General features: G+C 37.4%; 1 protein-coding gene across 1 annotated transcript in view; it reads left to right on the top strand.

The window, feature by feature from the left end:
- MAP1B (microtubule associated protein 1B) overlaps positions 1 to 6373 on the top strand; it is a 101032-nt gene extending 94659 nt beyond the window's left edge. The window contains exons 6-7 of the mRNA XM_019532280.1: positions 277 to 515; positions 2018 to 6373. Coding sequence (XP_019387825.1) covers positions 277 to 515; positions 2018 to 2173 — 395 coding nt within the window. The 3' untranslated portion in view covers positions 2174 to 6373. The remainder of the gene's footprint in view (positions 1 to 276; positions 516 to 2017) is intronic.
- The last annotated feature ends 5811 nt before the right edge of the window (positions 6374 to 12184 follow it).

The following is a 12184-nucleotide window of genomic DNA, read 5'->3' as shown; positions in this document are numbered from 1 at the left end:
CTAGTGAATTCCTATTGTACTATGCAACCAGTTAAGCTTATTCTCTTCTTTTTCTTCCCCTAAACATATATTTGGGATATAAACATGCTGGAACATGATGTTAGCTGAAATAGGATAATGGTATGAGTGCTTCAGAGTCATTGAAAGACAGCAGCAGCTATATGATGGTTATCAATGCATCGCAAAGAGAAATGTCACCTCTACAATTATAATGGTAGCTAATAAGTGTGGTTTCACTAAGAAGTGACAAAAAGCTTTTATGCTTATTTTTTAAAGGCCCTGGCAATACTAAACCAGCAAAATCTATAGCCGTGCCTCCGGGACCTCCAGTGTATTTGGACCTGGTGTATATCCCCAACCACAGCAATAGCAAGAATGTTGATGTCGAGTTTTTCAAGAGGGTGAGGTCATCCTACTATGTGGTGAGTGGGAATGATCCTACTGCTGAAGAACCCAGCAGGGCAGTTCTGGACTCCCTGCTGGAGGGCAAGGCTCAGTGGGAAGGTAACATGCAGGTAAGCTGTTTTATAGTATTTCTCCTTGCAAATTCAAAACCTTTTGAAAAGCAGCCATAGGGACCACGAGAAGCCACTTACCTGAAAATTTGTGAAGAGTGCTGTTTAGGGTGTCTCTTCTTGTAATGATATTTGAACACTGTCTCATAAAACTTTTAAGGAGAGTGACATACAGGCTTAGCTTTTGGAAACTTCACAACCTGTAGGCCAGATAGGAAGTACTTGCTTAGATGGTTTGCCAAGTCATTCAAGCAATGGTAGTTGTCTGAGGCTTGAATATTTATGATACAAAAGGAGTCCTGGCCAGTTTAGCTAATCTGAGTGACTAAAAAAGAACCAAGTACATAAACAACTAGGTTTAAAGATTAAGATCACAATAATATTTTCTATTGGCCCAACTCCCTTATTTGGATAGACTTAGACAAGCTTTCAAATGCACTACATTCATAATACTTTTAACTAGAAGAGGATTCAATGCAACATTTTGCATTCAAATAATTTTCTAAATCTGCAGTTGGTCTAATAAAAGATATCACTCACAACAATCTTTGCTTTTTTCATAATTCCTGGACCATTGTGGCTATAGAATCACTCCAACACTACCACTAATATTTTATCCATTCAGAAATCCGATGCACAAACACAGGAGATATACATAATTGTCTGGAGTTTATTAGCAGGTGAATCATGAAACAGACAATGTGAAAACTGAGTTAATTAAAATCTATTTGCTGTCTAGTATTATGCTATACTCTGTGGGTTGTCATATCTCTTGCTCAAAATATAATTTGTTCATCTTAACGCTTGATATTTTTCATTTATTAGGAACAATTTCTGGTGTTACGTGCATATAAAAGGTGTATTTGAGGAGCTACTATCACTTCAGTGCTGCAAGATTTCCTAGGCTAACAACCAAGAAAGTTGTCCTTTTTTCAAATTTGCCTTAATGGTTCATATAATAAACATTCAATCCCTATTTTGTATTGTAGAAGGTAGGGCAGGGTGGACTAATTGGTTTACAGAGGCATAAGCTTTTGTAGGTAACCTGTTTGGTCAGATGCTCATTTTAGCATCGTCATAACTTGTCAAAGCATCTGATGAAGTAGGCTATTGCTTACAAAATCTTATGCCTTTTTGAGTTACTTAGTCTCTGAGGGCTTTTTTACACATGCTCTGGAAGTGTGAGGGGAGTGGCACTTCAATTAAAGTGCCTCCAAGAGCTGCTCTAATTAAAGCACCTACAGTATCTCATATATCAAAGTCCCCACACTTCAAAATGTTGGCGGGGGTGCTTTAACTGAAGCTCATTGAACACCCACACCCACAGCCGTTTTGAAGTGTGGGGATGCTGAAACAGGAGATGTGAAGGCTGGCTGGAGTGTGCTAAGTAGCATGCTCCAGTCCCCTCGGTTCGCTGCAGGTCCCCTGGGATGCCACCCCGCCCTACCTTTTGCCTGACTTCAGACTAAGACAGCTAACTGTTTTCCTGTTCTGTATCTTAGGTGACTTTAATCCCAACCCATGATTCAGAAGTGATGAGGGAATGGTATCAAGAGACCCATGAAAAACAGCAGGATCTTAACATCATGGTTTTGGCAAGCAGCAGCACTGTTGTTATGCAAGATGAATCTTTCCCCGCATGCAAGATTGAACTGTAAAAACAAGGCCATGCATCACAATATTAAACTTTGTATCCAGAAATTCTTCAATTTGAAAATGCCTTTTCTAAAAATTCAACCCATCTAATTCAACTGCTGAACTATATACCTGCCAAATGCTATACTGTGTCATAGTGATGCAAGTCACTAACATTTTTCAGTCTTTGCTGATTGCTAAGGGAAATAACAGTATTCCCACAATAAGGTTCAAATTACTGCAGTTACAGATCCAGCTTCATCTCCGCTGAACGTTTGGAAACCATGCACTAGCAAACCCAACTGACTTCTGCCAGGTAGAGGCATTTGCCCTCAATAGCAACACAGAGAGAAAGAGAGAAAGAGAGAGAGGGGTAGGAGGAGAAGGTAATAAATAATTAGGTCTGCATTAGTCTTATGGCAATAGATGTATCGCTTACTGCAGTCTGCTTATGCTCTCACGTGAAAGGAAAGTTTTACATTTGTATCAGTCTGAGCTATCGCAAAGGGGGTGTGATTTACAAAATTAAGTTAGTAGGAAGAAAAAAGAAATGGAATGTGGCTTTGGAGGGATATAAGACCTAAGCACTCATTAAGCTGTTACCTAGGTTAATTTGAACTCTGCATACTGACATATTTCTCACAATAAATATGCAAGTAGCTTGAACCCCATTCAGAACTCTAAAACTTTTCTTTTAACATGCAAACATACTGGTCTAAGGCATGCTCCCAGTGAAATTCCACTTAGTCCACTCAGAATTGACAAATCTGCATGAATAAACACCCACATCAACAGTTAATTAACTGATGCAAAATACCAAAGCAGTTGGGAGTACATATACATGGTAGACAATTTGCCTTAGAAAGTGACTTGAATGTACAAAGAAACTCAATGCACTTATTTTTTAATGTGAGACAGCAAGTTTATAAAACATCTGTGTAGGATTATAGTTACACCAGTAAAGAAGTGTGAGTGTGCTTGTGTGGTACTAGGAGCCTATCTGATTGGTCAAATGGCTTGGTGCTATGAATTACGTATGTTAGCTGAACACTTCATTGGTGCACCTGGACAGCTCAACAAAACGAGACAGACATTTTTTGAAAGCTTCTTTTGTACTGTAGAAGCAAGATTGAAGTGGTGTCCAGTATCAGAAATGCAAAACTTAGTGAAACACACAGGATGTTGAAAAAGGTTCTCTGCAAGTCTGTACAGTATTTTACCTTCCTTTGTCTGATATGATTTTATTTGTTAATTTAAGAGTGCGTATGGGAACAAATGTACAGAAGAATTTTTTTTAACTCTGCGTGAACTTTTAATAGATGCCTTTTTAACAAAAAGTTTTCATTTACAGGAAAATGCGAAGAAAAAAATTTCAGCTGATGGGAATTTTTTTTAGTAGTTTTGTAAGATAAATGCATAATGTTGTTTAAGGTTCTGGTGAGAATGAAGTATGATATTGTAGTAACATTTATTGAAAATACTTAACTGCCAAGAATTTTTTGGGGGGGAATCCATAAAATTAATCTTTCAGTGATCACAAAAATGGGATTTGAAATGCTAATTGACTGTTCTTTAGAAGCCTAGATTTTCAATTTCAAGACAAGTAAAAAAGATGGAATAAGCAATGATAGGCTGAAACAAGTCAAGCATTTTTTTTAATGTTCCCAGTATCTGCAGATCACTTCCAAAGGAACACCATACATATCAGTCCACTATTTAGGAATGTTTGAATTATTCTGTCTCAGAAGCTTTACCCCTAAAGAAATTATTGTTACATTTTAACAGGTTTGGGAATCAGAATTTCAATAAGATAAAGGCCTCATAAATGGAGATTTGTACTGGTCTGTACAACTCACCTTTAGAGCAGGCTTTGAGTTCCACTAAGTAGTGAACTGTGACCTCACTTTACTTTCTTTACTTATAATTTATTTTAAAAGTTAACATGGTTAGTTTATTTTTGTTTCATTAGGTGTATGTTTGCACTGCTAATTTTATGATGTTTTCATTACTACTTCAGAGCCCTTTAAATTTGGGCCCCTGGAGCCCCTTTAAAACTGTGAATTATTGTTTGTCAAATGTTGAGGCTTTTTGTTTTAATATTTTATTTTTGTTAGATGTCTCTAGCAATGCTATTTTATTTATTGTTCTACCTTTTAAATCCTAAAAAATAACTGATTGTGGTACAAAAGACAGAGGGAAATGGATTGTGAAAACACGTGGTGTTTGCTGAGCTCATACTCATTTACTAAACATTTATTTTGTAATATGTAGTCTCAAGGCAAAATATTTGGCAGAATTAGTTGTATTGTCTCTACAGCAATTCTTTCTGCTTTGTCTACTCTCTTATGTAGGGTAAGATTTCAAAATTGTTGGGTGGGTGGGAGCAATTTCCCCCAGACTTCCTGTCAAGATTGTGAATGGTTTGTGCCTCCCCTTTGGTAGAAAATCTATTTAACAATGAGCAATACTCCTAAAACTAACACCAGTATGCATTAGAATAACTTCACTGAAATCAAGGGAGTTACAGGACTATAACTGTAGTGCAAATGAAATCAGAAGCAAGCCTTAAATCTCCAACTCCCCAAGCAAGTTCATGATGGCTCAAATACTGGTTTTATTAAATAAAAACAACAACAAAACCCACCAGATTACAGTCAGTCTTAAACTGTATGTGGTTTTTTGTTGCTACAGGAATATTAAGAAACCCAGTCCAGTTGTTGTGTATTGGCAGACATTATTTCCTAGGAGCCATGGTAATAGTTACTTCATCCACTCTTCCAGGCTACCAAGCTTGGGTGTCACACAAATATTAACTTCTCAATTAGCTCCTCTTGCCCTTAATGCCTTTTCTGCCTGTGAAACTAATCTAATTGTGCTAGTCATAGTTGTACACAATTAGTTTAGTAACAGTCATCAAAATGTACCATGTACATTAATGGTGAGTGCTGTTGATCAGCACAGATTTCTAGGAGCATGGTTTGATATTGGTTATTCTAATGATAAAGATTCAATATTTGAGTGTAAAGAACACTCTGCTTAATGATGGTATTAACCATGATAGCATCCCCGAATCATGATCTTTACAGTAGTACTATACTGCTGAAGAAATTCAACAAAGAATTGACATTTTGAGATCACATCCCATTCCCAGACTCAAGCAGATCGATCCTCTCTTGCATGCTTTCTTAAATAAAGTCTTGTGGTGGGACTGACTGTATTGATTCCTACTTTTCACTCCATCTTCCACTCCTAATTTTTTTTCTACTTTACCTACTGTGTTGAATGGAGCAGGCTGTGTATATGAATGTTTTTTTTAACTGTCTAAAATAACATATATCAGGAACCATCCAATACTCATTTGCTAAGAGCAAATCAGTTTGTTAATGGAATTTTCAACCCTTCCCACCACAAGAAATTCAGTCGCAAAAAGCTACTACTGTACATTTTTGGCCTTTCTGTCATATGCCTCTCTAATACATCTGTCACCAGAGGTTCTTGCTCAGTGATGACATTTTGAGAGAAATGGTAATTTTTTTTGGTCTGGATTTATTAGAAAAGGAGAAATACAATGTTTACACTTGAAAGAAACTGTAAGCTTTCATCTTTTCACTTAATAATTGAACAAAACACTAAAAGCAATCTAGGGATAAGCATTTCTTTGGATGGATGCAATTATATTAGTCACCTGGTTAAAAATGTTTGCTATTTTAAAAAGAAATCTGTTTCTTGTGACTTTACAAAAAATTAAATAACAAAATAAAAAGGCAGCATAAAAATATTTAAAAGAAAAAAAAAATGCTTCTCTGCACTAAACTAGCTAGGAGCTCCTGCTGACCGGAGCTAGCCATTCAAGACTGGGCTGTAATTGCAACAGGGAAAAAACAATTATGAAGTGCAGTACGCTTTTACACATTTGCATGCAGCCATATATCTTCCAAACTCTGGAAAGTTAACAGTCTTGTTGCTGGCTGAGAAGCACCTCACACACTCCTCTCTCTTGTTCTGAATGGTGTTTGTGTCAGTCTGCAGCTGTGTATGGTATTATGTCTTATACTCCTGCATCACTTCTATTCTATCCAGTCATATCTAATGTAGAAAATTAGTTTCCAGTGAAAGTAATATGTAGTGCTTTTATGATATTTGTGTGCAATATCCCCTCTTCCATTCAGGATATTTGATGTAAAGGAAACAAATTCAGTTCCACAATAAAAGATAAAAGTGGTTAAGTAGTGTTGTCATTTTTTTGTGTCTATGTGTATGTATTTATAAGTTTCCTTTTTTAATCAGTTATCCAGTACGTGGGTTTGTTCTCTATATGTGGGTGACAAAGTTTAAATTGGAAATAAAAGCAAATTAGAAGTGAGGAAATCTGTCTCCATTTAGAGAGAAAAAGAGAAATAAATGGAAGAAATTATTTTTATATTGTACTATAAAACAATATCATACTGAACTATAATGTAACCTTTCATCTTCCATTTCTGTCTGAGAATTTTCTATTATTTAGTGTAGCATATCAGAAAACAGAATACATTTGAAAAATACATGTTGCAGTTGTTGTAGAGGAGGGTAACAAAAGAAACTACATTAAATATATTTCTTGCTGGTTTGAAAAGAAATGATCGTTTCAAAAAAACCTCTAGACTGATTGTTCATATAGCCCAGTAAGAAGGAATCAGGTCAGTTAAAATGACATACTTGGGAGAAACTAGAAGTTAATATGAGAGGATTTAAAAGTATCCCCTTTGGTTTTCGTTTTTTGGGGCTCGGTTTTGTAAATTTGAGCACCTTGTGGGATCATACCTGCAGCCTATATAATATTTTTGCCTTCCTTTGTGATTCTTGCTCTTGTGAAGAGCAACAGTGAACACTTGTGTTTTTCACTTTTATGAATAATAGCTAGCAAGTAAGGAGTGTTAACTCTCTGTAAGTAAAGGAAAAGTTCTTTTCTCACAGTTGGAAGGGTTCATGAAGATGAACGTAGCAATGGGACGAAATGCATGAAAACTTAGGTAACCATGAGACCTTTCCTGATGGAGAGAGCTATCTGATTGTGGCATAGTCTCCTATAAGTACTGGGAGTTATGGAAACTTGGTGTTTGAGACATTTAAATAGCCACAAAAATACACCATGCAGAACAAACTTGCATATCACAGGGAAGCACTGGGTGCTGTAATAGATCATTTCAGTCTCTTATCTTTGATTTCGTCAGTAAACTCCTAATACATTAATAAAATATACAAATACAGGATGTGAGCTATGAGCTGGGCTTAGCAGGTAGAATGTGAAGACTACAAAAAAATGCCAAATATTATCTTGAATTTGAATGTGTACAGTGATTCTCAAGCAGGGGGCTGTGACACCCTGGGATGCCTTGAGACCCTTTCATGAGTGCTGAGGGGGCCACACAATGTTAGCACTGTTAGGTATGCAAACAAGATTCAAAAGATAAAACCAGAGATCTCAAATAAGCATTCTTAACCTGTTGCGGTCTTTCCAGGTTCTGTAGTCAAAAAACAAATGAAAACTTAGAGTTGGCATTTTCCATGAGGTGTCTTGAGTCCTGAATCTGAATGAGGTTGGAACCACTGCTATAGTATGATATTATAGGTTAAGATAGAAGAATGATAAAAGAAATCTCAGTCTGCAAACTAACATTTTTTCCATACCATTGCAGACCTCACCCTGGGTTTTACAGTTGATAGTGTGGCTATCACATCTTTACTGTTGTTGCTAACAAATTTAACTTGGTTGCAAAATAATTTAGAATGTGATATTAATCCCCAGGATCTGCAACTTGGATGGGAGAGCTACATAAGCTTCCCAATCCTAGAGCCAGCTTGGGGCTATTAAATTATGCCTGGTTGTCTACGCCATTAAGGAGCCATTTGGAGATTGTAAGACAGTTACTATATGTTATCTCCCAAAAAGCACACCAGCATATCCCTGTCTGGAGGATTATGAGACCTGGGCATGTTGCAATTGGCCAAGCCAGAGGTATCTTGAGTCTTTAAATGATTAACTCTCTTTCAGTAGAGTAGTTACAAGAATAAGGAGACTTTTATTTAAATCCAATCCACTCCAACCCACTACTCATCCAGCAATGACAGTTAAATAACAAGTATTGTTTCCAGGAAAAGTGTCCTGATAACAGCATTGCTGCTGGTGCACAAACATAGAAAGAAAAAAGGCAAAGCCAAACAGCAAGGCTTGCCAAATTGTGACATACCAGCCCTCCCCTTAAACCGTATAAAAAGGCTTAGACCTCCTTAAGACAAAAGATTATTAAAATGGGTGTAGATAAGGGCTGCTAAAAGAATCCTTATTAAAAGATTCCTTATTAAAGAATCCTTCTTAAAGGATTTCTTTCGTTTTTTTTTTTGGTTGATGCTTTTGGGACAGACATTTTTAAAGATTCAGATGAAAGCCCAGTCATTTGTTTTTCTTTCTGCTTTAAATCAGTGAATATCTGTTAGTAGTTAAAGGTTAGTGAATATTTAATACCGAATTCTAGTATTTTCTAGCCCTGAGAAACTGTTCTTTGTACCTTTTCACAGAGCTGCACCTTAAAAGGCACTGAACCCTCCTGTCAGTGGCATCAGTGTCACCATTTAATAAATACTGCCTCAAGGATGGAGATATTTGAGTTATTGGTGAGAACCTTTCTAATGCATCACAGTAAACCTACTGTGCTTCTCAGTAGCTATAGTGAACAGGTACACAGGATATTCCTAACTATCTGCTGTCATCCATAGGCTTCCTTCATGATGACTCTCTCTGGTTGTTTTATACCTTCAGTCTCTAACCCCAACTCCAAAGACAATATACAATCTCTAGAGGGAAGCAGGTTCAAGTAGCTCACGTAAACACCTCCCTCAGTTTAGTGTACAGGTCTTAAGCCTATCCCAAGACCACAAGGTGCTGAGTGGCTGCTCAGAAAAGGTGAATGTCCTCAACTCACAATGGCTTTACTGGAGACTTTTGATTTATGTGGGAATTAAAGGTAGGCAAGTGTTTCTTTCCATCAGAAACTGCAACTGCATTTTAACTATTTATAAACCATGAATTGATGTTGGGTTTTTGTTTGTTTTTTTTTTAAATTGAAGACTGCTGCTCCTTTGCTGTTAAATAACAAAGAACTAAAGTAACAATCCAGAACTGTGGCTTATTGGTTCACTAATGGTTTTCATGAGTTAATGCAATGCTGTGCAGCTGTTTCTCTGAAGCCTTAAGAATGACAAAAGCAGAGACTTTGCAACAAATGTCATGCAAGGGGTCAGAATGTGACTGCATATCTGCTGGGAGCTTTACTAGCATGAGAGTTGCATAAATATGATTAACACATGGCTGTAACTCAGGAGCAGTATCTGATTATACTATTAGAATGCCCAATCCATCACCTGCAGTCATAAATTATGCAGAGGATATATGTAACAGATGGGACAAATAATCTGAATTGCTCTCTATAAATAACCCTAATATAAACAGCAATGTATATGTACCCTGCATTTGTGTCTTATACTAGCTTAGGTTCATATAATGCTCACAATACAGGTTTTGATGGTGTTGAAACTCAGCTGTGCTACTTCGGTAACATCAACAGTTGAAGAAACCACTCTAACTACTTAACACTAACTTCATGATGCTACCACTCAGGATATCCAACAAGACTCTAGTTTTCAAAGACATGATTATACTAACAGCTACTACTTGTTCTGGAAAGCAACAGATCTTGGGGCTTCCAATCTAAATGCACATGTGGCAGATACTTCCAAGAACCTCAATAAAGAAAACAGTCTGAAAATTATCATTTGTTTTTGGCACATAATGTACTTGTTTTTGAAAATGTACTTCTGCAAGTCTACGGTGTGATTTTATTTTATTTTTTGCAGGGATGCACCTGTAATTTTAAACAGACTGGATGGAGTAGTGTTTCTAACGAGAGTTTAAAGGCAATTCAAACCCATTCATTTTATAAATATGTGTAGTCCAGGTGGTGACTAATTAGTAATTACTTGAATGGAGTATGTCTTTCTGTGCGTGCACTGCCCATGAGTAGATTACGTGATTTTTTAAAACATTGTTTTGACATTACTCTTGGATGATGGTCTGTAATTAATTCTTGGTTTACAGTTCATTTACAAGTAGGTTAGTTCAAGTGCTCACTCTTCCCTATTCAAGGTATGGATCAACTAAGTCTATGGCAGATGCTTTTTCTCAATTAAATAAAATTTCATGTGTTAATTCTCATGGCAAAAACATTTAAAATTCACTATCCAAAAATGTATTTGCATATTCCCTTCCAACCAAATTTTGCCTGCCTTATCATGGTCAATAGGATTTTCCTACTCAAATGGTCCCACTGAAATGAATGTGATAACTTAAAGCATAAGGCAGTATATGGGCTTGATCTGGCACCTGCTGAAGTCAATGGACCAACTACCTTTGATTTCACCAAGGCAGGATCAGAGCTAGTTTACCTGTTGGTCAGGGTCAGCATAGATTGTGGGGATTTTTATCTTCCTTTGTATTTGGGTGTACATGTTTGAGCATAGTCCTCTTCCTTGAATTTCACAAGTGTATTTTAACAACACTTGCAGCAGTGACACTGACAATAACCTCTTCCTTCCCCTTCTTTCTTGTGGCAGATATGGGAGCTCTTAGTGCTTATTTGGGAAATGAACCTTGTAGTTGTGCCATAGAGTTTTGTGTAGTTTTAGGAATAGGTTAGCCAAGCACTTGGATGGGAAAGTTTGGGTAGGGATGATCCTGTCTTGAGCAGGGGACTTGAGCACTAGATGACCCCTGGAGGCCCCTTCCAGCCCTACTTTTCTATAGATATCAGAATCTGGCCCTTGATATGTCCCATTCTTATGAATATGTCTTTATTAAAATATTCCCATACAAGTAAAGAAAACACTGACAAAACAAATTCCTGAAAGTATTCAGACTAATACAGATGGAAATGGACGTTTGATTTGTCCATCTCCAATGGGTACTTTACATGTAAAAATGTCACTGAAATATTTAGCTCTAGTGATCTTCAAAATACAATCCCCTTTGTTAAAAGTCAGATTTTGGGGAGGGAGGTTGTTTTTTTTGAAGCAGCTGATGGGGATGCCCCTGGAGTGTCTTCACTGCTACACTTCCAGGTTTCCAGGGAGTGGGTAAGTAAGGCCAGAGGCGGACCTGGGCACTTCTGCATGCTGGGTGGTAGCTGCACTGCTGGCAAGCCAACAATGTAGCAACTGATATTATTGGAGTCCCTGCCTCAACCTCAGTTACTAGGACTGGCACCTTTTAGCTACACTATTGGGCAGGGTATATTTAGGGGCCGCCCATCTGAGACATACTGTGAATGTGGTCTAGACATAACTAATGTAGAGAGCGACTTTTTCATACCTTTACAAAGCAGAGAGCTCCCATTCAGAGATGCACCAGGTTGTGGTCCCTTTTAATTTTTTCCCCAGCCTGCATAAAATTACTTCTCAGACTGACTTGCTAAAAAGAGAGAGTTCCCTGGGACCCCACAGAGCATGTACACAGCCTGTGTGACAGGTAGCTGAGCAGCACTAGGTCTTTGCCTCTACACTGGGAGAGGCCTATCCAGCATGTTTACATACTGCTTGCTTAAATAGTAATTTTGACAAAGTTAAAGTTCTAGAGACATAGAATAAAATATAGAGGTGAATCTGTGATATGGAAAAGACTCTCTGTTAAATCATCTATAATCTCCTCCTACATGGCATTATTCTCTCCAATGTGTTCTAATGTGATATTTTAAATCACCCAAGTAATGGGGTTTCCATGCCACTATTTCTTTTGGAAGGCTGATGTATAGCCTAGCATTTTTTCACCACCCACTATAGCTAAGCCTAGTTAGTTCCCAGACAGTCACCAATATCCAAGTTCACAACTGGTTACAGAATTAATTGAATGTTTCTCACTGGAACAATTTATTTTGGAATATGGACTGAGCATCTGTATTAGCCAAACTGCACTTGGTGAGACCAGGTAGAAAATCTTCTCTGCAGCT

The sequence above is a fragment of the Crocodylus porosus genome, unplaced genomic scaffold, assembly GCF_001723895.1.
Source record: "Crocodylus porosus isolate Cpor-Errol unplaced genomic scaffold, CroPor_comp1, whole genome shotgun sequence".
In the NCBI taxonomy this organism is placed as follows: Eukaryota; Metazoa; Chordata; order Crocodylia; family Crocodylidae; genus Crocodylus; species Crocodylus porosus.
This window is presented reverse-complemented; position numbering and strand designations above follow the sequence as displayed.